General features: G+C 41.5%; 2 protein-coding genes across 2 annotated transcripts; one reads left to right on the top strand and one right to left on the bottom strand.

Moving 5' to 3' along the window:
* Window positions 1-909: 909 nt before the first annotated feature.
* LOC138595218 (caspase-6-like) lies at window positions 910-6261 on the top strand. Its single transcript, XM_069666574.1, is given in 9 exon segments — window positions 910-941; window positions 943-1013; window positions 1320-1361; window positions 2405-2447; window positions 2541-2690; window positions 2855-2931; window positions 3078-3253; window positions 3362-3512; window positions 4255-6261. Coding segments are annotated over 9 exon segments (978 nt in total). The 3' UTR covers window positions 4491-6261.
* Window positions 6262-6377: 116 nt separating this feature from the next.
* On the bottom strand, window positions 6378-24689 carry LOC138594728 (calcium uniporter protein, mitochondrial-like). The gene is made up of 8 exons (XM_069665933.1): window positions 24403-24689; window positions 11197-11266; window positions 10914-11081; window positions 9341-9445; window positions 9032-9186; window positions 8735-8938; window positions 8084-8200; window positions 6378-6658 (listed from the first exon to the last, which is right to left on the bottom strand). The coding sequence occupies exons 1-8, from the start codon at window positions 24508-24510 to the stop codon at window positions 6581-6583; spliced, it is 1005 nt and encodes a 334-aa protein (XP_069522034.1). The 5' UTR covers window positions 24511-24689; the 3' UTR covers window positions 6378-6580.
* Between the last annotated feature and the right edge of the window lie 1688 nt (window positions 24690-26377).

Below are 26377 nucleotides of genomic sequence, written 5' to 3'. Positions count from 1 at the left end.
CTAATTTTACTTCCTTGTTTAATTTGGGCCAATTACAACTTGCAACTTCACTGTATCTTTATTTCTTTATTTCATTCTTACACTTTTATGTGCCTATTTAATCACTTTGCCTCTGTGTTAAAAATGTGCAAGATAAGTAGCCTAACTTAAAAACTAGCATTTTTTCACTTTTCCAATAAGAGATTGTTGTCCAAAAGTCAGGTTGTTTCACTGGGAATCAGCAACTGCTTTTAGTGTCACAAACTAGAGTAACTATATTGTCTCAGATGTCCCCTGTAATTACTGCCTCTGTACATATTTTTTTTAGGATACACTTATTTACTTATTTTTATATGCCCTTTATTGTAATGTTGCACTTTCCACTTTGCTGCTGTAACACTGTAAATTTCCCCGTTGTGGGACGAATAAAGTATTATCTTATCTTATTATATTCCTTTTCAGGTAACTTGAAACTTTTTTTTTGTGTCAGTTGCCGTTATATTATGTTATATTAAATTTGTTTTTATTTTTAAAAAATATATAATTTAACATAAGTCAAGTATATCACAGGGGCTCTCAAAGTGGGTACCACACTGAGAGTTTAGTCTTTTCCAAAAGATAAAAGACAGCTTTTCTTCTTCTTCTTATTATTTATCTAAGATCTTGATGTTTTAAGTAAACTCCACTGAAATAAGGTCTAGATTGGATTTTAAACTTTTAATCTCCGCCTGTATCTACCTTAATCTCGCTTTTACTGATTCTGATTCATATAATTCCTGTATTTAAATGTTTTATGAGTGGCTGCTACAATGTGACAAACACGGAAGTGCTGTCTGTAGAGCTTTGACTGACACATACGAAAGCCAACCCTGTTCTCCTGTTTTACAACTCAGCCAATGACATTGAGGGGGCTGGGCCAAATCATGTTTTATGTCTGTTGTTGGCTTGACGAAGCAAATTCATTTTTCAGTGGTGTCAGTCGGAGTGAAGACAACCTGTTAACATGTCTAACGCGGCAGAAGACAGATATAAAGGTAACAACTTCACATACATGTTTTTATTGAAAAGTACACAAACGTTTTAGACTTCTGCTTTGGGCATTTTAAAAGTTGAAAACGTAAGTTCAGTTACTTTTCATTTCCGTTGTAATTTACGCTCAATGCCAGCTGAAGCTGTGTCCTATCATTCACTATACGTTACGTAAGTGCTGTCACGCCTTTACTGTAAGTTTTCTTTCTCTCCAGTCAGACTCTAAGATAGTACAACACGTGAAGCTAGTTTTTTAAACGTTATAACCGTCCTCAATGTCAGGATTTAATTACTCTCTCTCACCTTTCCAGGAAGTGTTGCCAAAGACAATAAAACAGCAACAGACAGGGCAGGTGAGTACATTACCTACATACCTTGCGTATTATTTTCAAAGCTTGTGTAGTATTATAAAAGTTTCGTCTTATCAAAGCAAAAGTGAAACAAACAGAGAAAAGATTCAAGGTAATCAGATGTTAAAGTCAGCTTAGGCAAAGTACAGCCACATAACAAGGCCAAGATGAATCATCAACTCAAAGTGGCTTTGTTATTACTTTATATCATGTAGGACAGGATATCATATTCACAAACATCCTGCCATAAGGAAACTGGTCAGGATGGAACAATAAGTGTGCTGTATTTTGGGTTAGGTGAAATCTCAAGAGACAGCTTACTAGTTGTCTTGACCCAATATACTACATTCAGTGTACTTTTTACACGGTACACATAGCTAATACTATTGCACTTTAAACTCCTTTAATGAAAGGTTTAATGTTCAGGTTTAGGTATATTTATAAAGCTGAGGTGGGTTCACTAAATACAACAAACTCCTCAGTATACAGGGTCCATATGCTGCACTGCTTTTAAACTTTTCTAAAAGAAACTAACATTAGGGTTAAGTACAGACAGTTTTATAAGCCTGGAGTAGGTTTATTTGGTTCTACCAAATGAACTAAATGTACAAAAAGAAAAAACATCAAACAAGCAAAGGAATATGTAAAGACTGATTTACATTCTTAACAAATAATCATTATAAGTTGTCAAACAACCCCGAGCTGCTGCCCTTAGCCCACAATCTAACCTGCATATCTGTAGGGAGGGGTGTGGAGGTGTCACCTCTGTTCTTTTAGCAGCCTTTGGGATCTTTCTCCACCTGTCAACCTGCTATTGAAGCCCACGAGGACTCTAAGCTGATGTAACAATGGCTGCTTGACCCCATACCAGCAGCAGTGGAGCAATTCATGCACCTGTAGTTGTGCTGCTTAACAAAGAAGCCTGAAAAGCTCAATCCTCTTGTGTATTTTTGGCAACTTCAATTGATTCAAAGCTGTGAAGCCACACTTGTAAATGCATGATTGTTTAGTAGTTGGTTAATTTATGTATGTCTTGTTTTCTACAGCATGCACGGAGAACCTCACAGAGACTGATGCTTTCATCAGCAGGTAAACTGATTCTTCCTATTTGTGTCTTAGCTGGAATTTCTTGTTTCCCTCTTGCCCAGTGCTCCCCTCATACTGTGGTCTTTTTTTATTTAGCTCTTTAGCTCTGGATCCTGCAGAGGAGTACAAGATGGAGCACAAACAACGAGGCCTTGCGCTCATCTTTAACCAGGAGCGCTTCTTCTGGCGCCTGGGGTTAAATGACCGGCATGGAACTAATGCTGACTGCTACAACTTGGAGAGAAGGTATCACTCCTCGGCTACCTGCTGGAGAGAGAACAGTATATGTGTGTGCTGAAGAACTTGACTGTACTTGTTCAGTGACTGTTAAGTCCTTCCTATGATACCATTTGGTAAGAATTCCCCGTACGCTTAATAACATGCTGAACTTCTTTTAACTTCTCTTTTAGACTGAAGGAGCTAAACTTTGAAGTCAAGACTTATGAAAACTACAAACAGGTGGATGTCTTAGATAAAATCAGTGAAGGTAGGCGCATCACATGATCATTACTGTAGTTTTAATACTTAACTGATTACCTTTTTCCTGTTAACAAACAATCTTTCATATGCTGTAGTTTGGGCCATTCATGCTTTTTCAGCAGCCTGTTTAACAAATACCTGATGTCCCACCAGCCGCAGAGGCGAACCACTCAGACGCAGACTGTTTTTTGCTCGTCTTCCTGAGCCACGGCGAGGATGATCACGTTTACACCTACGATGGCAAGATCCGCATTCAGGACATCACCGCCATGTTCAAAGGAGACAAGTGCAGGAGCCTTGTAGGAAAGCCAAAGATCTTTATTCTACAGGTGAATGCAAATTAAAGCCAAAACCTAGGCAAATCCAGCTGCCTCTTGCAGCATCACCTGATTTTTAATGCTTTCAGGCAAAGTGAGTATGGTTCTGTCTGTCAACAGGCCTGCCGTGGAGACAGGCATGATGAGCCGGTGACGGCCTGTGATGCTGTGGACAGTGAGATGAAGACTAATGAGGTGGTGGTGGATGCCAGCGCGGTGCACACCCTCCCTGCCGGGGCTGATTTCATCATGTGCTACTCTGTGGCCGAAGGTGAGCCGGCAAGTTGGGTACAAATACACAAGGATTGATCCCACAACACCGAGTTTAACACGAACCACACAGAAATATACAGTTAATTAGTGATTTCTGTTAAACAGGAATGTAGCCAACTTTCATTTGGTTTTGTTTAAGTTAGCTGGCTTGCTTGGAAGTGTTGCTAAGAAAGTAATGTAGCAAAATAATGTCTCGGGTGGATGACTTCAGCTCGTTGATCCAGGCTTCTGGGGCTGCTCTGGCTGGTAAATCTGCAAACCTTGCTGTTAGCGAATTGCCTTATCAGCTTATAAAAAAGACAACGCTAGATCCATGCAGCCTAGCTAAGTTACAGCTAGCTGGTTAACCTTAGCTTGCTTGCTCTCTAAAAGTTATCGCTTGCAAAATACCTGTTATGTTACTTCTCTATCTTGCCAAATAACTTCACCAGCCAGCAGAACTCATTATAGTTACTTATGTATTGACAAATGCCAACTTATATTATGCACAAAGCAAACATGCTGTGGAATCGTGTTCAGTCTCGTGTATGACATGCCACTGATTCAGCCGTTGTCAATCAAGGTTGTGAGGGTGAGCAAAAGGATTCTGACTGGAGCTAACTAGACAAGTTTTTACAGCAAAATCTCCACATATTACCTATACAGACCTGCAAATTTCCTGCTCAGAAACTAGACAGAATTTTTTCCATTTTTTCTGTGTGTACTGAACAACTGTCCTGTCCCCTGTGTTTTTTGTTAAGGTTATTATTCCCACCGGGAGACCGTGAATGGCTCCTGGTATGTCCAGGATCTGTGCGAGCTGCTTCGAAAGTATGGAGACTCCCTTGAATTCACTGAATTACTCACGATGGTCAACAGGAAAGTGTCCATGAGGAGCGTTGGGAACAGTAGTGACAAGACTTCCATCGGGAAGAAACAAGTACCTTGCTTCGCTTCAATGCTCACCAAGAAACTCTACTTCCGACCAAAAAAGTAACACTTTGACCTGTCAGGAAGTCAGACAGCAAGCTGGTTTTACATTCATTCCTGGTAGATTGTTAAAAGGTTGTGCTGTTTTTATCTAGTCCTTTAATATGTATATGCTCTTGACCACTATGATTTACATAGGCAATCAACATTTCGCAACAGGCAGCATTTGTTTTTACAAGGGTTATAAAATAACAGGAACAGCTTTGCACTACAGAAAATCAATGTTTCAAGTTTTAGGCAATCACTTTAATCCTTAAAATTGTGGTTTCAGTTAATGTTTCTTCTGGAGATACCAGATTTCCTGGCTGGGTAAAACTTCTGGCATTTGTATTTGCATGACAGAGATTGAACACAGGGAAGTTTCCCGTGGAGGGTAGAGGATAAGCTAGTAAAACATGATGCAGTATCTGATTTGCTGGTTTATCAGACCCATCTGAACCTGGTTTCGCTCGCTTAGCTGGTTTCTTGGGTGCATGCAAACATAATATACACACTTTAATGCAATCTAATACATTTACAGCCGTGCAGTAATTCAGAGTTTGACGATTTTGGAGGGCAGACATAGGCGTATCATAGCCACATTTATTATATGAGGAAAAAAATATGAAAGCATAAGAATATGTTTAGCAAGCTCAACTATTTATGATACTCAAAACAGCACCGAGCTAGCAGGTTTCACTGCAACAGAAGTGGGCCACGAGTAAACAAAACGCTTTCCTTAAAAACAAAAATCTACCTTCAGAGGAAAGAGCAGAGGCGTTATCTTACCTGGGAAATGTCACCTTTTGTTAAGTGATATGCATCAGCATCTGGGTCTTTTAAGGAGCTGACCTGAATGCACATTTAAATCATTTTTGCCACTATCCAATTATTTTATTTCTTCAACAACCGAACTGCCCACAGAAGTCGTGTCAGATTGTCTTTATATTCCAATCTGATTTATATGTCATTAATTTAAATTCTGCTTACTTGGTTTAACTCAAATCAAAGGTCAAAGTTGAGACCATAATTGATGCTCTTTTTGTATTCGATTGCATTATGATTGAAGATGTTCCTGTTACTTTATCCAACTCCTGTAAATCAGTGCAACGTTTTTACCTTTCAAGTGCATCATGGACCACATTCAGATTTCTTTCTTAGCCTTTAGGCATATTTTTCTTACTTTTTTGACCTTATGGTACCTCACAAACCTGCCTTATCCTGCAGCTGTCTTCATTCTCAAGAAGCCAAGAAGATAATAGAAGTGTGCCCTTTCACAGGGAAGCTTTCCTCATACTAAACGCTGTCTCTGAGGTAGCTGGAAATGTCAGGCGAGTGGGGTTTTCTTGAGTGTTGCGTCAGTTGCAGGCACGTTTGTAAGCCAGACAGAATCTTTCCTACTTGAGGTATCTTTGGCAGATGTCAAATCTCTCATTCTTCATGACAAAGTTAGTATCTCTCATAAAGGATCATCCAGACACTACACACACATGCTGTTTGTCGTTAAGCTCACTCCACCAAAAAGGGAATTCATGTTTGTGTTGTTCCTTGTGTTGTAGCAGTTTACAGTACCAAATATAATAATGCATATTTGCACCTAAAATGGCAACGAACACAAGTGTGGAAAGTACCTCAGGGAGGAGGCGGGGTGTTTTTTAAAGCTGTACTGTGGACCTAAAACACTACTTGCTGTGTCACATGATCTATGACTCAGGAAAAAAGAAGCTACCAGCATACATTGATCCTGTACTTTTGTCTTACTGTAATGACATTGTGAAATAAAAATGTGTCATTTTGGATCATGTGTTTATGTGATGTCTTTATTTCACCTGCGCCATGATGTTGTAAACAAATCTTCATAGTCTAAAAGAAGTAGTTATTACAAGTAACCAACACAGTAAGACGTCTCTCCATGTATGGGAAATACTCTTTATTCCAATAATCCTCAGTGTTTATTTTCTCAAACATATAATTGGCATCATTATCAAGACTGTAAACAAAACACAGAATGATACGGATTCCTGGTAGAAAGGCGGCATTATCAAAATAAAGCAGGGAATTAGTTTTTGCTCTGGAGTGTGTAAGTGTTAGTGAGCGTTATTCATGGCTTGGCTTCGTTCATGGCTTTGGCTGGATCGGTTCAAGTGGTAGCTGAAGTTGAGTTGGTTCTCTCAGACGCCTCAGGTCCTCCTCCACCTAACGCACAGAAAACACAGAGGGCTCATTACTTAACATTAATTGACAGGGATACCCAGAATGCAGTGAATAAGTAATTGGTAAGGAGTTTGAAACAATAAATGCATGAGAATGTAATTGCCATAAATAATTTAGTTTTAATCAGAACTAGTTTTTAGTCGTGTTGTCAGGTGAGAAGCTTGGTTTTGGGGATTCCTTTTGTCTGGTCATGCACGATTGGATCGCCATGAAATTTAGTACATGCACTTGTGCAACTTTCAGGATGAATTATATGAAACTTCTGCCACAACAAGGGCCAAAACCTTTATTTATCCAGCACTTTAGTTCAGGACTAGATGTTCAAAACTAACTCTCAGGTGTAGCTTGTGTTGGTTGCTATCAGCAAATTCTAATATGCTGGACACATTTGGGCCGTAGCTCAGTCTGTAGAGACTTGGCTTGGGAACCGGAGAGTGGCTGGTTCAAGTACCAAGCATGGAAATTGGGCTGGTAGCTGGAGAGGAGCTGTGTCATTTCCTGGGCAATGTCGAGGTGCCCTTGAGCAAGGCACCAAATCCTCCACTGTTGGGGCAGTGACTCTGACATCTCTCCATTAATGCATGTCCATGGAGTCCTGTTTGTGCCTGTGTGTGTAGCATTTTTGTAATAATAACAGAGCAGGAACATTACATTTCCCCTCAGGGATTAATAAAGTATATCTTCTTCATAATACCTGCATTGTAACCATAAGTATGTGTCTGTTGTTGTTCATGTAACAAGGACATATGTTGTTGTTGTAACAAGGACATATGTTGTTGTTGCCCTCTTTGCCTGTCTCTATCCTGCATCTCCTTCTATCCCATTTTCGGCCCATCCAGTCGAGGCAGATGGCTGTTCAACATGAGTCTGGTTCTGCTCGAGGTTTCTGCCTGTTAAAAGGAAGTTTTTCCTTGCCAATGTGCCGAATATTGCAAGTGCTGCTCATGGTGGATTCATGTTGGGCCTCTCTTTAAATAACATAACAAAGAGTCGCTCTAGACCTGCTCTTTCTGTAAAGTGTCTCGAGATAACTCTGGTTATGATTTGGCGCTATACAAATAAAATTTGATTTGATTTGATTTAACATCAGTTAACATGCTGACACTAGCATCTTGCTGAAATCCCTGCTATGTGTAAGCCAAGATACAGCCTCATGGAGCTGCTGGCATTGCGTCCTGTTTTCTTGTGTAATTTGATTTAAATGCAGATAGTGCTCCACTGGAATTTCAGATCAGATTTTATCTTTCATTTTTGGTCCTACACTTCAAGACGTGTAGGACGTGCTGTTTTCAACCCTTCCTATTTTCATGGTTCTGTTTGCAGTAGATTGTGACTTTACAGTGTCTCTACATAAGGGCTAAGGAGTCAGCTAATGTGGGATTGTAAAAGGTGAAGCAATCAACCAACCTGGGCCATTTCATCCTTCAGTTCATTGTATTTATTCACGTTGAATTTCTTCTTGCTGGCCCCCCTATAAAAGTAACGGAGGAACTGTCTGTCTTTAACCTCCGGGTAGACATAATCCTGCGGGAAAGAAAGAAAGAGGACTGCGATTAATGTGGGGAGGCAAAAAACACTTATTAGAATGAATTTCTACAACTGAGCATCAGGTTCAAATAACTCTCATAGTTGTGAAATATGCTAGTTTCTTGATGAGAAGAAATGATATCATTGTTAGAACTATCTGATCCAGAGGCTAGCTAACAGATAGCTTATCATAACATCTTGCAAGAGTTAGTTTCTGTCTGTGGGTAACATAATCCACATTCCACCCCCTTTTAAAACTCAAACAAAACATTATTTAATCCAAATATAACTGAACAGTCTTGTTCGCACAGTGATGTTTCCTGGGCAAGCAGAGGCAAGAGGTTACTGCAGCTGGCAGTCAGTCCAGCACATAACTTTAAACCACAATTTGTCAGGTGTTGGTAGGCGGAATTTACCTTCCAGCAGAGACAGGCCAGCTGTGTACCAAGCTAAGCTATGAGAGTGTTCAAATCAGTTAAATTACAGGGCTGGAAAACAACATAACTTAAGTATTTTAGTCCTGAGACTTGCCTGTTTAGTTAGGACATAATAGGCGAAGGCTCCCATGCTGGTGGCGTATGTGATGAAGTAAGTGACAGGCTCCATTACGTCCCATGAATAAACCCACCAGGTGAGCCACGCCAGAGCTCCGCCCTGCACAGACAGCACGGCCATGCCGGTCCAGACGACCCTGGAGCTGTGGAACTCTGCGGTTTGGGACAGCTGTGCCTTTATCTGTCAGGGAGTAACACGAGGAGGGCTGAGTTAACAGGCGGTCCATAGAAGCCTGTCCATTAAAACTAACAGCATGGAAATGTCTAAATCTACCTTCTCCAGAGGTGACAGCTCCTGCTTGAGGTTGTCCAGTCTCTCCAGCAGCTGCCTCTCTTTCAGCAGGTGGTGTTCGGGCAGGTGGAGCGCCGTGTGCAGCAGATGCACAACATGTTTCATGTCCTCCAGCCCAATGGCGTGCTCACCGGACACTGCAGCAGAGAGCAGCACCGAGGTGGAGGAGGATTAGAAAGTGAGATGAGTCATGCGGGGGGAAATAATTACAGCTATTCTGCCAGCAGGCCTAAGTTGTGATTGCAAAGCACACTGATGAGAAGCGTTTATGAAAGAGAATTGTGATTGTACCCTTTTCAGGAGAGCAGACATTATAAACCGCATCATTGATGACCAGCTGGAAGTCCTTGTCGAGCAGAGCATCTATCAGTGTAGTGCTGGCTACGTGCTCTCCATCTGTCGGAAGAGGACAAAAGCAGAAATTAGTACTTTTATTGCAATCAAATTAAGCAATGTAAACACAATAAAACAGATAACAAATGCACAAAAATGTTATGAAATACTTGACAGATCTTCCCTTAATACACTACATAAACACCCGAGAGAGAAAGTCCATAATTTAAACCCTAAACGAAGTTACTCATCACTTTAAAACTCTGGTTATCAATGAATGAGACACTTGGGGAAAACAAGGACTCCAATGTTTTAGGATACAAAATCTGTGCACCTTCTACCCTCTAGAGTTCTATTTCATGAAATGATTGAAATCTACCCGTCAACCTGCCCCAGTTGGTGATTTCAGCTTCTGAACAATATATTGCATTTATATCCTTTCGATGGAAAGAGCTTCATACTTGTCTTCACTGGAACTTCCACCTCTTCAAGCCTTTTTAAAATCCTTCAAATGAAACAATCTTCTACTCCTTCCCCACCAAAAGTGAAGACCCGCTTATAGATGCCGATTGTCTCTTTTCCCATTGCCAGTGGAGTATACTGCTTTTGGTTTCGGTTATGTCACCGTCTGACGACACAAACGCGCCAGGGACATGCTTAGTAAACAGTGAAGATGTCACGGTGGTTAGGTATCTATTGTATCTATTACTCATTCAGTCTGTTTATCAAACTTGGCGCCTACAAATTTGGAACGATGTTCGAGCGCTGCTGGGACGGAGACAGGTGAAGTTGCAGAAGTGACCGACAGAGCGTAGCATCGCGCCGGAAAGGGGGCGGAGATTAGTGTATCGACCGGGGTTTCGTGTTCCCATCAATGCCGATCAGAGCCGAGGCGATAATTACCCAGGTCGGAATGCCAATTGTAACCTTTCCCACTAAGCAAAAAAGCTGGGTGTTAGTGGGTGTTTTGACCAGTGGGAAAGGGGCTTAAGGCAGAAGATTTTCTTCCACTCTCAAGCGCGTTGTCTTCAGCCCCAGCTGAGACACTGAATCAAGGCTTTGGGCAAATTTTCAAACATCCCACAGCTCCCTGTTGAGCTGTGGGATGTTTGAAAAGTTTAAGTTCCCCTTAAAGCCATAACCTGTATTGAAGGGTTACAAGTAAACAGAGCCTCATTTTAAGCACTCACAGATCAAAATGACTGGGAACAGCTGACCTATTGGATTAAAAATGAGTGTTTTGAGGTTCAAAACAAATGAAAATGAATTGCTGATCTGCATCTTCATTCTTTTCAGCACTGAATAACCTTGTAAGACATTTAGGGTGGGTGTGAAATCAATCAAGCAACAGAGGAGAAAATGAGTTAATGGTTCGTGAAATGATGCAGGTATGGGCTTCTCCTCAGCCTCCACTCGTAGGAAACAACCTGCAGAACCAGGTTGCAACGTAAATGGTTCAACCCGACTGACTAAGCATCAAGAATGCGGTCGGTCTGGTGCGTGCATAGCTAACACGTGTGTCGTCTCCTACCCTTGGAGCAAACGGAGGCAGTGACTCCGGGGTCCTCTCTCTGCAGATCTGTGATCAGGTCTCCTATGCTCATCAGCATGGGCCTGAGGTAGAACAGACAATTCTCATTCCTGGAGGGCAGCGGGACCTCCAGAACCAAGCGGCCATATTTGTATCTCAAGGACACATCTGCAACACAACAACGGGGATATCTGCTTTCAGAGGGTTATATGGCATGACTTTTGCGGCAGATTATCATGTAAAGATAGCATATTATTACGTGGATGTAGTGACTGTTTATTACCACAGGATGGCGAGGATGTGCTGTAGAAAAGAGACCCACAATTTCCAAGAAGAGGCAGCCTCTGTTGAACCTGGAAGACAAACGACAGCAGACACAAAGCATTAGCAGCTTATTCAGTGTGTCCTCTTATCTTAAACGTTAACCCCTCCCTTTGTAAACTGTCATGTCAGCTGACACTGGGCAGTAAACACATCCAGAGCATCCTGAATACAAGGATTGAATTGAGTTTGCTCTTTGGCTTTGCTCCGAGAAAGCTTTCCCACTAATATGAACGTCTCTTGTGGCATCAGTGTCTTTCACTCCCCTTGCTTATTAACGCTGTACTGATACTACAGATTGTGATGAAACCAGCTTCTTTTCAGCAGCTGAACGCCTTCTAATGTAATCTCATTGACTTAATTACATTTTAGGCTGCGCTCTTTGCTTAATGCTTAATGAAATGCCAGCGTGTCTCTCAGCATAGTGTATGATCTCTCTGCAGGTCTCTCCCATACACTCCTGATAATAGAGAGGGGCATCCATAAGGAACAGCTCATTATTCTAGTCAGCAGTCGTTCTTTGGGCGCAGTCTGTTTTTAGTTAGCACAAGTACACTCATATTTCTAGACACTATTTTAAAGCCACTGGGACGTGAAACAAGAGGTTTACTTTCAGCTTAATATCCCCATGTGATCTTAAAAGCAGCACTGATGATAATTAAATGTGCAAGAATACTGATTCATGACGGTGATTCATCTGAACACAAGCTCCCTGGAGTGAAAACACTTCAGCCTTTTAGAACCTCAAAAAACCATTCCTTCGCCGTGTTTCGCATTTAGCCGACAGTCAGAGGGGTCGCACTTTAATACTTCTTTGTCAAGCGGACCTCTAGGGGATGTGGCAGCCACTCTCACCCACCCCGGTGTCCTCCAGCTGGGAGTTTATTCAATCAATATCACATTAAAGAAGAGGTTCCAAGGGAGCTGTCCAGTTTCATGGGCTGAGAAAGCAAACAAGCCTTGGGGTGAAGCGATGGCGCAGAGGTCCGACACACTCACACACAGGATGGAAGGAAAGAGCTTTTACAGGGAAACCAACATTCACATACAGTAATGACCAACAGTCCACATGACCTGCGGCTTCTGTACGTGTCAACATAAAGCAAGCAATGCATAATGGATTACAGCCGCTAGGACCAGGAGGTGAAACACAGAAGGCAGCTTCTTTTTTCAACATTGCACACAAATTTCAACTACAAGTGGTTGTGAGCTTGCTAATGAAGCAGTGCACCACACTGTGAAGTTTAACAAGCACTCTATGTCCCAAATCAAGCAAAGTGATCCCAATGAGACAACACAAAGCTGTTCAGCTTGTGTGAGACCTCCAGATGATATTTTTTTATCAGTTTGAATCCGTCACAGAGCTTCGCCACCTTCATGAGAAAGGGTATTTTGGGGGGTACACTTATATATTCTTTGAAATCAGTGAAACTGGTCATCCACATGCATATAATCCTACATGCTCAGTGTACATTCACTTAAAAGAAGCATTAGTTCTGTGTTTTAAGAGGTCGCATACAGTTCAGTATAGAGTGGGTGAAATCTTTTCTTGTCGATTTGTTATATTTTGAGACGGCAAATCTTCTGGAAAGTCAATTTTGAAACTGTCTATGGACCGCTTGTGGCTAAAACAGCGAATTAAATACCTGGCAGTCAAGGTTCTTCATCCCAACAATCAATAAAAACAAACAAGCTTAAAATAAACAAGCCAAAACACCCAAATTGCCTTAAAGCAGTCCAACTTATTAATGATTAGCAACATTCACTAGAATGGCCTTATACAGGGGTTTCCAACATGGAGGTCTGGAGCCAAGGGCTCACAAGAAAGCTTATTTTAAGTGATGATCTCCAAGTTCTCTTCTATTTGGCGGCATCTTATGGCGATAAAAGGCAATTGCGGGACCAAACGTCCCAGATAGCCAGACGTTTACAGTTGGCTCCCATTCTTACGGTTGTAGCTCTTGATTTTCCTCGCTGACGGTCGCTTTCCTTTTTAGACTGTTTGCTTCATCTGAGCGTCGAATTTGTTTCTTTTTCTTTGGATTTTCACTCATTTCTGAAGTTGTATCTGTTGTCATCGGTCTTTTCTTTGTTTGTTCAGCCATAGTAGATTACTGTTTACTCGCAACACATGCAGAGACCGGAAAAGCAGCCGCTTAGCTCCGCCTACCCTCTCTGGCAGACCAACCACTGCTGGCTGATGGAAAACGCGTCACTAACCGAGCGCCGCTTGTGATTTTTTTAATTTAATCGTAAAGGCTCTGCTACACCGGTTATTTTAAGTCTCTCTTAAAAAACAGGCTGGTAAGTTTTTGTTTTTGGAGCAACCTGCACGGAACAAAAACAAAGTGACACCTGTGGTGCACTAGCTTAATGTGCCGTGCTTATGAAGAGCCTGGAGGCTACGCTACATTAGCTTTACCATGGCAGAGGGACTGAGCAACAAAGCTTTGCATCCACATAATGAGTGAAGTCTGCAGTGTGGGGGCATTTCAAGTACACCATGAATGACCGAGGACCGGAAAACCTGCCGGTAAAAAGATGTGGCTGAAGTGTCAAACATGTCAAACTCAATGCAGCATCTGCGGGATCACGACCCAGCACTACACAATGAACATGATAACTGATTGATATTATGTAACGTGTTACGATGAACGTTGAGTTGGTAGGGAATTAAATACAAATGTGTCACTTACAATCAATGGCGTAGCTGTGAAAGTTGTGCTTTCAGTGCAGCAGTCAAGCGGCATGTACTCTATGGAAGACAAAACAGTCCTCTCACGGCTTCAGTCAGTGACCGTTTAACGGTGCTTCCTGCCATCTGTGTGGAGTAAATGCTTGACTGTAATAATAATCGTGAAACCGTGATTATTCCACACCCAGTCCATAATACTGCAAATGGAAAGGCTTTTATCAGTGGGTCATAGGCTCAATCAACATTGTGTTAACTCATTCGGCGATAGATAATGACTTAACATTTATTTAAATGAAAATCTTTGAGATTATATCTTTAACTTTATACATTCTGATCAAACAATATATATTTTTTTTTTCTTAATTTTCTCTATTTAATGCTTTTCCAAGCATAAAAACAAAACTTATGTCCACCCTGATGCCAGTACCTGTAAGGAGGGGTTGCAAGTAAATCATTTAAAGTGGTCAGAAGCCAATAAGGTTTTGGAACACTGGCCTAACTCAAGATAAACTATAGAGACATCCACAGTGTAATTGGTAAAGCTATACAGTTAAAAAACTGTAGTAACTTGTGGTCATCACATTGCCCATCCATTGTACAGCTGCACATATCTATACTGTCCCTGAAACCTGAAAACAGAGCTAATTTATTCTGTGACTCCTCATAGTTAACCTCAGATGGCAAACACATTACCGATATGTTAAACAGCCAGCATTTTATAGGCCACCTACAGCGCTGCAGCCAGAGCGCTTCATTAAACTGAGTGCAGGAGCTGAGTGCCATCACATACAGCAGGTGCATGGGAACAAACAACCCATAGTGTACCACGTCACTCACATCAGCAAACCCTTAAAGTCACAGCAGTTTAGGGATTGAGTTAAGAAACATCTGTGCTCACATTGGTGCCCTCCTTGTGTGAAAACAGCTTACCTGCTAAACCTCAAGGGCGAGGATGGACTATTTGTCTCCCTGTGTGTGATCACTGACTGGAGTCAATTCAACAGCTGACTGACTCCAGGCAGTTTTTTGTGCTGTGTGCACACAAACCAATCCCATTCTCAATCAACAGAACGTGACCACTGTGGCAGATAATGCGTCTTGAGAGCCGTATGATGAATAACAGTCAATTTCCAAAGTCATGCTCTCCGCCCCCTGTTAGTACAGTCTGTAGCACACTGCATTATCCATACTGACCTTTTGTTCTACTGCCTACATGTGCAGCGACAGTTACAAATGCACAGTCAAAAGACTTATCAAACAAAATATAGTACCTTTATTGAAAAGTTTAGCGATAGTCTGGTATATCTATAGCAAACACAAGCTATATGGGAAGGAGTGCTGTTAGAAATCACCCCTACACTTGAGACTATTGCAGTAAAAGCCCCCTGATATTATTACAGTGAGGACCAACACATGAGTAGGAGGTGTAATAATGTTTTTAATATGCCTTATGGGATTTATCTGACCACTGCTCTAATTGCCTTGAACAACACAGTGGGTCATTTGGGATTAACAAGAGTATCCACAGCCATGCTAGCAGCTCTGTGAGGCTGTATTAGCTGTATCTAATGCTTCAAGCTAATTGCTAACATTAGCAGGGAACAGGCTAATAATTACAGTACATCAAACATTCAGAGGTTTCGCAGATGATGTTTCACCATCTTGGTGATTTAGCATGCTAACATTTTCTTATTAGCGAGTAAAGCTAATCTCAATAGCTTTTGTTTTTGCAGGTATTTTATCACAAAGGGAAGTATTAGGCGGATTCTGCCCTAAAGATGGTGCTTGTAATATCATTAAGTTTGGAGGTGTTCATGGAAGAGCTGGGTTTTTAGCTGCTTCTTAAAGGTGACTCTGCGGACTGAATGGAGTTTGGTAACTCATTCCACCACCTGGGGACTACGGAGGAGAAGAGTCTAGTTAGCGACTTAGGGCCCTGTTGTGATGGGAGTACATGGCACCTTTCATTGGCAGAGCGTAGTGGGCGGGACGGAGTGTAGACCTGGATGCAGGCGTTCAGGTAGCCAGGAGCTGTTTTTGTTGCTGTTTTCTAAGCAAGATACAGAGTTTTGAATTTGATGCTAGTGGCAACTGGGAGCCAGTGAAGGGATATGAACAGTGGAGTGACGTGCTGTTTGGGATTGATTGAAAACCAGTCGTGCGGCTGCGTTCTAGATCATCTGCAGAGGTCTGAGGCATGCAGGAAGGCCTGCCAGTCGGGAGATGCAGTAGTCAATGCGTGATATTACGAGAGCCTGGACCAGCAGTTGTGTTGCATGCTCTGACAGGTAGGGTCTGCTCACAATTAGAGCCAACAGTCTAAGGTTTAGCAAGTAATGTTTATGGTGTTTAGCATCTTAACATGCTAACATTTGCTAATTAGCCAGTAAAGCCTTTAACAGTTCTGTATGGTTAGGGGTGCAGGAAAAAAGTCAGGGGATTACAAACCCTGTTCGGCTTATTCCTCTGGGGACCATGAATGCCTCGACAAAATATGTACATTCAGCCAAGGTTTATTGAAATATGTCAGCTCGACTGAAGTGGTGGACCAACAACAATCAAAGGGCCCTTGTATTAACTTGGCAAGAGGTAGCATGGTTAATCATCTATCACTTTCTATTACTAATTTACTTCCACAACAATTATTAACATCCTTTTTAATGGCACTATGACTTTAAACTGTAGATAAGTTGAAATTTAACATTTGAAAAAAAAGTGTATCAGTTTACATGAACCTGTTATCAGCGTGTGTTCAAGGTAGTACTGAATGAAAAGTGTCCAACCTAAGTGCTATATAAGAATCTTTGACTGTGACAACTCCCATGCACAGACGCAGACACACCCATGGAGTATTATTAAATGCATTACAAAGGCTTTTAAAGGCTGCGTGCCTGAACAAATCCACACCCATGCCGTGTCGCAAGGTAAACATACAGCCTGTATACAAGAAAGGTTCTCCACTCGTCGCCATTGGCCTCTCCATTGCACAGTTGTGTGCATGTCATAAAAAGCACACCTTCCAATGACAGAACTAATCAATATTTAGAGTGCAGCTTGGTTGCTGTCTATCTTTTGTCCGTCACGCATCTCGAGAGTCAATCTGGAGCTGCAGGGAACAATGCTGCACAGCTGCTGCTCATCATCGAATCATTTTCCCTAACTATTCTTTCTCAAAACAATCAGCTGAAGGTATATTTACCCCTTGAGCTATGCGTTTCTTATTTATGTCATGCCAACAGGAAGGGAGGAGAGGGAGAAGACGGCGAGCGAAAGCAGAGCGATGCGGTTACTAACTGCTATGTCCCTCCTCTGCAGTGAGGCATACTGGGGCTTCCTGCTTGTGCAATGAACAGGGTTATCATGGTGACAAGCAGCCTCATTTTCCCTGTAGGCTCCCAGCAGGGCCTTCTATTATGAATCCTGTCAAAACTGAGCTATGGCCTGTTGCAGCTCGGCCTCCTAAAGGTATGTCCTCCCACTCTCTTCAAGGGTTGGATCCCACTAAGTAGAGGGAACGGGATGTTTCTGCGCGCACGCACACGCACACGCACCAACACTGTGGTGACTAACACTACCTTGAAGGCATGACTTGAAGCAGAAGGAAAGAAAAATGTGTGTGAGTGACAAACAGCCTAAAGGCCGGGGTGAAAAATGATGGCTGCCAAGAGGAGAAATTGAAATTACTCCCCGATGCCATCATGACAAAGAACAGGCAGCAGTGAACCATGAAAATGATTTGCATTGAATCATTTATCTTCTTTTAACCAGTGAATGATTTGAATGGTTAGGTGGACGATAGGGAAATACATTGACGCATGAAGGTAGTGGAAAGACTTGGTTTGAGTTAGCATAGCACCAACCTAGTCACTGGCCAGGTTGTGAAAAAGACATGACATGTAATCTAAATTACTTTTTAGTGTTGATGACACTCTTAACATAACATTACGTGGTGGTGGCGGCGGCACGTAAGCCTTCAAGGCTTCTGCCACAAAGATCTCTCTCTGCTGACACTGCTGTTTTTGTCCCTTGTCAAACCAAAGGTCAATGTTTTTTAATCATTTAGCCAAAACCATACCAAAATGTAGTAGTGCGAACGTTTCACATCATGAAACATTGATGTCAGCGTCAGGGACTGTGGAATATGTATATGGGGTGCCTGCTCCACTGAGCTAATCCATCCATCCATCCATTCATCCAGATGGTAAGATGGTAACTTCTTGTGTTTGTCTGTATTTGTGTCACAAAAGGAGGTACAGGGTGATAAGCAGACACAGCACTTTTACGCATCTATTTGTACCAAACTTATAAGAGCAGCACTTACTATTTCTACTCTGTTTAAAATGCTGTGCAACTCCAAGATTAAATCGACAAACTATGCTTTAGTTTGGTTCTGCAACCAAGCACAACACAAAGAGGAGCTAAACACTGAAAAAAGCAGGGACAAAAAGGGGGACACTGATTTAGAAATTCCTGTGGTGTTTGCAAAGAACAGCCACAAGCAAATCTTCCAAAGCAAAACTTCAACTTCTCTATTTGAATTAAAAGCAAAGCTGCCACACAAACTTTGCCAACTTGAGTGAGTCACATTTCCTTTTTGGTGACACATAACCCAGCAATGCATCACCACAAGGACTCGCCAGGACTAGTGGCGCACCTGATAACTACTGTAGTTTGTGGGATTAAAAACTACTTTAAACGTTACTTAACCTTAGTAAGTCTGAGATTTAACTCGGCAACAACTGCCTTGTTTCTTTGTCAAACATCTCCTCACTTCCTGTACAAGTTACAGGAATGAACCTTATAGTATTTGTTCATTTTAATGACCAAACCTTATGTCTATGGGGTCATTGTCATAATGATCATTGTTGTCTATTAATTTGCCAAAGGCTTCAGTTGTGTAATAATGTGGCCACATTGTTGTAACTGATGAGGATTCATTTGAAGGACTCAAGGACTTACAAACAGTAATTCCAACATGTGCTGTTGACAGGGCAGTACTCAGCAAACAAAATCAAGTGACTTATTCAAACATCTATTTTAACCACAGGGGTAATACACTCCATTTTCTGCAAGGAATCAATAATGACTTGGCCCAAGCAGATTGCAAGTGTAAGCTTTAGAGCCAGTGCCAAACAATATGGACAGATAATCACATACCTCTAGATGACCAGTGAAGCCAGAAACACATTTAACTTTTAAAATATAATTGAATTGCTGCATTAAAATATATTACTTTCAATTTTAAGTATCGAGTAAGACTGAAAACTACAACCAAGTCTTGTTATGCGATTTGTATCAAGATTAAAGAATTAGTCCAAAAAGGACACAGCATTATTACATGTTGGTGTTTTCCACTGGCAGCGCTGATTTTCCATACAAAACCAATGCATTCAGTGTTGGCAGTGCTCAGTGTCCTAAGCGCAAAATGCCCTCGCGTCAGCTGCGCTCACAGCTGAAAATAGTTCAGCTTGTGGAACACCGCCGTGCTTGTCAATGTCGCTTCTCCCTCACCGACCAATCAAAATTAAGAAGGGGCGGGACTGCTGATATCAACAACAATAGCTGAGGATAAAGTAATCTTTCTGCCTTTCAGCTGGGCTGATGGCCTCCCTAAAACTGGTCTGCATTTGCGTGATGGATGGACCGATCTTATCCAAAACGATTCCAAAGCCTTGAAACGGGCATCATCCAGACGCAACTCTAGCACCAGTCTGGGATATTCTCTCATCCTTTGCCTTGCGCGGGTTATCTCACGCACCCAGGCTCGTTTTTTTGAGATTACAATTTCCAGGCATGGAGCTACTGCTAATGCCAGGACACGATTCCTTTCCATTGTTTTTACGTTTTCAAAACTCTGAATACAACTTATGTTAGAGTTTTGTATTAGTAAGTGCCGTTAGTGGACACAGGCCCTTAAGCTTTTGGTTTACTATAAAACCATCATCAAAAGTACTACGTGTGCTGATATGTAACAGAGAGAGACAACTTTTGATTATTTACATCCAATCTTTTCATCATGCTCTCAATATCTCCAACTATCTATGTTATCAGTTTAATGTTACAAATCTATCGCATACATCTCTGTTCTTGTTAATACTTCTGCCAAGGAGGTTCTGTTTTTGTTCAAAAAACAAGAGACAAGCAAGAAAAGTGCATCCGACTCACGGAAAAGCGACCAGTGGTTGGACAGCACTAACAGATTAGCAAGTCACAGAAGACCTTGGCAGAGATGTGTGCTCTCCAAGTGCCCTTCTAGTCTCTGCATGCAATTTGTGGGTTGACTTGTGGATCGAAATATGCAAATTAGATAGGTGGTCTGGTTGACAAGGTCCCAGGTCAGGGAAGCAATGCTGCTGTTCTGACTCTTCTTATTCTCCATTTGCTGAGTAAGGGCATGTCTAATGCGTTTTTTTCCTGTGCTTCTTGTGACAGGAGGAAGATGCCAAGTTAGATTAAGAATGTGGTTAAGCTTTATTGATTGCACTACCTGGCTCTGATCTGATTACATTGCAGGCAAGACCACCTCCAGGCCTGTTCTGTGTGATAGCTCTCTGCAGTGAGTTCTGCATGCTTAAACACTAGCAACAGTATGCAATTTCCCCTTATCCACTGAGATATTAAGATGCGTGGTTTTCTGAATTTATCATCTTTACTGGACAGTTTATTGTAGAGAAGCAAATGAGTAACAAGGGTTGAAGAAAAACATGTCAGTTATAGGGTATGCATCTTAACCACTAGGCAACCAGACGCCCCAGATTGCATGTTAAACAGGTGTAAATGGAGTCTACATCTCTGCTTACCAATTATCTCAGCTCTGTTGAAACTGAGCAGCAGTGGTCCCAGGTAGAAGACCTCGATATCTATAAAGTAAAACCCAAATCTGAAAGACTTCCTACAGCTAATGCCCATGTGCGTCTCCCAGGAGTTCATTCCTGTTCTATTTCCGTGGATGCTGCACTAATAAAGAACATCCTCTATTCCTGGCATGACCAATCTCGGCTCAGAGGAACAGGCGGTCAGGCTTTCAGCTTAGAGAATACTGCCAGTCCAGACGTTGATAGGTGCATGGCAGCAGATGGGGCCTGCTGTCAGACGAAACTGTCAACTCTTATAGGGACAAATTGATGCCTGTTGCAGCTGTCTTGATATTTGGAGTACACGGTTTGTGTGGAATTGCAGAAATGTATCTCACAGACACAAACGCTTCTATCATTTCAGCACTCTGTGCGGGAATGGCGATAACAAAACAGTTTCCTTTTCGACTTGTTTCTGCATGCTGCGGAAACCCTGCTCGTGCATGATATGTTCTCACAGTGTGCAGTGTTGTCGCTCCATGCTTAAAGGAGCAGGGGTTTATTTTGAGAAACATGCTGTTTTTGCAATGGCTCCCGCATTTAATTGATCTATCAATCATCCCTGAGCATACAGTGTGGAATATACAGGGAGATACTGCATGAATAAAAAGCTGTTTTCCCCCCCCAATTTTGATGCAGCTATGCTAATAGTTTCCCCCTCTTCCTGTTTAGCACAGAGATGAGTCTGATAGGGACTCTTTTATGACTCAGGGAAAAAAACTGCAATGTTCATGTGAAGTTGTTGTAAATACAGGCAACAAACAATTACTGGCTGCTGAGGAACAAACTCCCGTATGTGCTTTTAGGGCAATGTCATTAAAATGTTCACTCTGCAGCACTCCTGTCCTGTTTGGTAGTATTTACATCTGCATCATATGTTTACCTGTTTGACATTGTACAGTAGAAGAGAAACATTATCTGATACCACTTACTGGCATAAATACCTCCCTAAACTCCTTAAAGTCTCTCTAATAAAAGTGTAAGCACATGCCTTGATAATATTTCCCCAGTAGCAAACCTTTGCTGAGAGCAGTATTAAAGTCACAACAGATGTTCAGAGGGTTGTAAGAGGTTTTATCTGCTGTAGACTCTTTTGATTTCAATTTGTTGTTGACTGCTCACATAGTTTAATACTCAGTTTACGACTGCTTGCACTGACTATTTGTTGTTTATACTTGCTGTTACACATGGGTGTAGAACCAACTGATTAGAAAGATTAAATCCGAGGAAATCCATTTTCCTTTTCTAATCCACAACTCCTGGAGTGATCCCTGTCTATTTCCTTGGCAAACACTACTTGCTCAATTACCTGAAGTCTGTGTCTGTATTATTTAAGAGTTTCGTACAAAAGCTGACAACTTGTTTCCTGAATTTGTAAAACGCTTCTTATTACAGGTGTCCACCTTTTTAAAACAAGCTATGGTGCAGCCACACCTTTAAAAACAACAACACTTAAACGGAGGGTATTTAGAACTACAGGTCTGAGATCACAACGGTTTTATGATACTTTTCTAGCTCGGTTAGGAAACTACATATCAGTGACTGACATCTAAAACGAATCAATCCTTGGAGAATCAAACAAGAGTTGGGTGATGGGTCATGGTATACAGGGCAATGCAGGAGCAACAGCTTGGCAGACTGTGGCCTAACTTTACAGTCTCAAATTAACATCAAACAATCATGGAGAAGAAAATCGAAACTGAGGGCAGCATGAGGCCGGTCTGTTGGCTACTCCGTCGCTCTCTGCAAAACAGTGACACATCCTCCTCTACTGCCATCCACTGTAATGATGCTTCTCGGCTGACAGCTCTGTGGGCAGACCAGCAGGAGAGATGCTGCATGGTACGTTATGACTGAATGAGCAGCATGCACACTTTACTTTGTCTCACTGTGTGATAGCTGATGTTTTCACTACAAAGATGACAAAGAAAAGCATTACATTTGAGTCTTACGAGTAAAACTGGCTCATATAGGCTGATTTATGATTTCAGCGTAGCGCTGAACTGTAAAAAAGGTACAGTAGTCAGCTGGAAGAGGGTTTGTTAGGGAGGCTTTTAAATCATGGTGTTACGATGGTAGAGAGCATCATCAATCGACCCAACTCTATCAGACATTCACCTAATCTTTAGGTTGTATGGAAGCCATATTGGTGCCTTTGAATGCCGACCATGAGACCCTTATTGCATGTATTCAAACAGGCACTGACACTGCTTCTGCTGTACCCTCAGAGCTCCATAGAGGGCCCTGTCACAACTAGGAAGCAGTGACCTTCACCATATTTTGGTCAAAATACAACATATTAGAAACATGCTTAGCATCCTGATGGATAAGATGAATTCTGTTTTTTCGAGGTTTGCTGTAGGACCACTTTTCTTACAGCATGACCATCTGAAATGAGGAAAGCTGCAGCTCCGATTTTATATATGATTCAGTCTAAAAATAGAACTCATCTTAGTCATTCTTGCATGCAGGAGTGACTCATGACAGCTTGCCTATTTTACAGAAATAATGGCTTTCTCCTCAACCCCACTAACTGTAGGTCAATATTCACTCTCAGTATGGAGACGATTATGGTGTTCAGCAATACAGTGTGCCCATTTCTTCCTGCTACTTGCAGAGATATGAGGCGTCCACTTGGGATCAGCTTGCTCACGACTTAGCTGACCTGAGCATTTCCTTACATGGATGGTAATATGGAAAATAAAAGATAGGTGTTTTAAACTAGCCTATTTAACAGATTATTAACAAAGCAGTGGGTGCAGCTACACCACAAAAACATCCTCTAGGTGATGCTCTAATTTAATTTCATGCAGCTTTTCCCACCTGCACTACACCCACAACTGAATGCATTTAATGTGCAGAAAGACATGTATCTTGCACCTATAGCTCACACATGATGAAAATCGATTACACAGAAAGCAACTGATGCGTATCCCTGACATTAGATACAATAAAATATTGACCTTTACGCTGAACACAACATGAACTGCAGAGTATAGCAATGTTTGTTGTGTCTTGGAATTGTCCAGGGGAAGTCAAGTCTCTACTTAAAGTTAAGATATATATTTCACAGTCAAATCATGGTTTCTGTCTTTAAATGGGTGCCTGAACAGCTTCTTAAGAGGGGTAATTAAATGAGCCCTGCACCCCTTACAGTTACAGTTTTCAAGGCTTAATCAGTTATGCATACATGTTCAGACTATCTAAACCCCTGTAGAGGAAGGTAATATACTTGAATTATTAATGCTGTTCTGTAAATCCTGAATGAACATTACAGGACACAGACAGAGTCATGCAGATACATGCATAAAGAGAAATGCCTTTTCCCATACATAAATGTAATAATAGATCATATTTTAGCTACAAGTGAAAAGAACCAAGATGGTTTTTAATATTTACACCTGAATTTCGAGAGAAAATAAGTACTTTCAAAGTATTTCTCAGTGCTCCCAAGTGACTGAAGTTAGCTTTTTAATAGCATCACAGTAGACAGCTAGGAAAGCAGGAAACCAGTTCATCAACTAACTTTACACGTTACATCCCGGTAGATACAAGAAGTTTGACCGTGGTGTATCAAACCAACGCCGAATGAAACTAATTACCTAAAGGACTTATTTACCTGTTGTAGAAATGTTACCGGACGACTCGTTTTCAGACTGCAGTGAAGAGGCTGAATACTTCCCAAAAGTCTCGCTGTAACTTTGCCGACCATCCGCACCGAAGCCATCTTCAGCCGTTAACCGTGGTTTAGCTTTGCCGTTGGGGCATACCGGGCAAAAATACTCCCCCAAAATGTGCCTCCGTGCTCGGTTATTGAGTTGAAAAGGGGCTGTCGTCTTTGTAAATAACAACAGACGAAGTGAAAGCTACGGGACAGAGGGAGGAACAGCCCAGCCCGAGCTGCATACCATTTCCTCCTGACAACATGCGCGGTCCGTGACAGACTCCGCTCCCTTTTTTTCCCCCCCGTTTTTTTTTTTCAATCGTTGGTCTGCTTTGCATGAACGAGCCAGCAGGGAGGCTGGAGCGATTGGGCGTTATGAGACGTCCCAACCCGAGTAAACGTAAGTTGACCTTGCATACTAAACACCACACCACAACCACCCTAAGTAGTGGCTAAAGGTTGTTAAACCTGCAGCTAGTGGGTCGTGTTTATGTGGCTAGGACATCCGTATTAACTCGCTCATTAGCATGTGAATAAAGGTGACTGCACACTGCTCAGACAATGCCCAACTCACCTCAACACTCTAAAGTTGGCAGTTACTGGTTGCAGTCTTTAGAATGTTCCGAAAACCAACTGTCAGCTCCACATTGCCCAGACAGACTTTTGTTTTTGTTAAACTAAACCATGAAGTGCTAGCTAGTCAATATGCACTAAACAAGTAATTATTAATATGAGGCTGGAGGGCCTCTCAAAGTTCGTCCTTAATAGTCTTGCACCTGAGATAACGTCACCTTCTACCTGTTCCTTCATCACAAATTAGCCTTTAAAAAAGACAGGTTTGCTATCTTTAGTATGAAACTTTAAACACAAACATTTGAGCACTGTCTCGTAGTGGTTAAACATGGGAAAGTAGTCACACATTAATAAAATTATTAGCAGTTAGCATTAGGCTAACCGTTGCCATACAGCTGTTGAGCTCCAGTAATTGCGCTGAGCGGGGAAGAAATGTCCGCCATATTGGATTTTATATAGCGTTAATTTACCAACCTCAAAGTAAGGCAAGTTGCACTTATGTGACCTTGTTAGCGAAGTTTGTCAATTTAAATTTTTATTATCTTTTATTAAGAGGATAACCTGTCGGTGTTTGCAGTTTCAATTGCATTTTTGGGCAAATTAATTGAAAAAATGTAAAGAAAAAAGAATGATATTGCAGGAAAAAGACCATTACTCTTTATGGTGTGGTGTGTTTACTGTCTTCCCGTGTTGAGAACAATCTTACCTGAGGCAAAAATCAATGTTTAATCCCAGTATTTGACAAACAGTGAGTGTTTTAGACGGACATTTAAATTACGTCTTTGATTATCACATAGCACTCAATTAGTTAGAATGAAAATACATATATTTTATTGTAAAAGAGCACGTGATGACTCATCAATACAATCCAATAAGTCCACTTGATTACTTGAATGTTTACACAAACTGAAGGCTTCCTTAATTATGGACTTATTGGTTCTTTGCCTTCAAACTAATCAATGAACCCTCAGCTGTGTGGTCAATAAAGGAGGAATTTGCCTATAGCTAAAGAACCACCAGTCATCATATAATGGACAAAATGCCAGGCTGGAAAAATCACATTGAGATACCATTGATTCTGGTCACTGCAATTTGTGCATTAATATTTCAACATTTTATAGAGCTCTGCACCTGGTAAGTAGAACCTAGTAAATATGATCTGGAAAACTGGCTTAACCAATCAGATTCTCTTTTTACCAATTGACCCTCAAGCCAAAAACTATTCAACTGCTTTTAGCATACTGTTGAAAAATTTCAGACCTCCTTTTCCAAAGCCATACCCTACAGATGAGACACTGAATCCTGTGAGACTGGCAAAAGTCATTAATACTCCCTGTGAGAAAGCAGAGAGGGATGA

This window comes from Semicossyphus pulcher, unplaced genomic scaffold (genome assembly GCF_022749685.1).
Source record: "Semicossyphus pulcher isolate SPU_LCO1_2020_fin unplaced genomic scaffold, fSemPul1.0.p SCAF_17, whole genome shotgun sequence".
In the NCBI taxonomy this organism is placed as follows: Eukaryota; Metazoa; Chordata; class Actinopteri; order Labriformes; family Labridae; genus Semicossyphus; species Semicossyphus pulcher.
The sequence above is the reverse complement of the archived record's forward strand: the minus strand, read 5'-3'. Positions and strand labels throughout refer to the sequence as shown.

Excerpts from the sequence above, each read along its gene's own strand:
- LOC138594728 (XM_069665933.1), bottom strand. The coding sequence starts at position 24,510 with ATGGCTTCGGTGCGGATGGTCGGCAAAGTTACAGCGAGACTTTTGGGA. Across the intron at positions 9,187-9,340 it reads TGTCTGCTCTCCTGAAAAGG|TGTCCGGTGAGCACGCCATT; the intron begins GTACAATCACAA and ends TCTCTGCTGCAG. Across the intron at positions 8,939-9,031 it reads AGCTGTCACCTCTGGAGAAG|ATAAAGGCACAGCTGTCCCA; the intron begins GTAGATTTAGAC and ends ACTCCCTGACAG.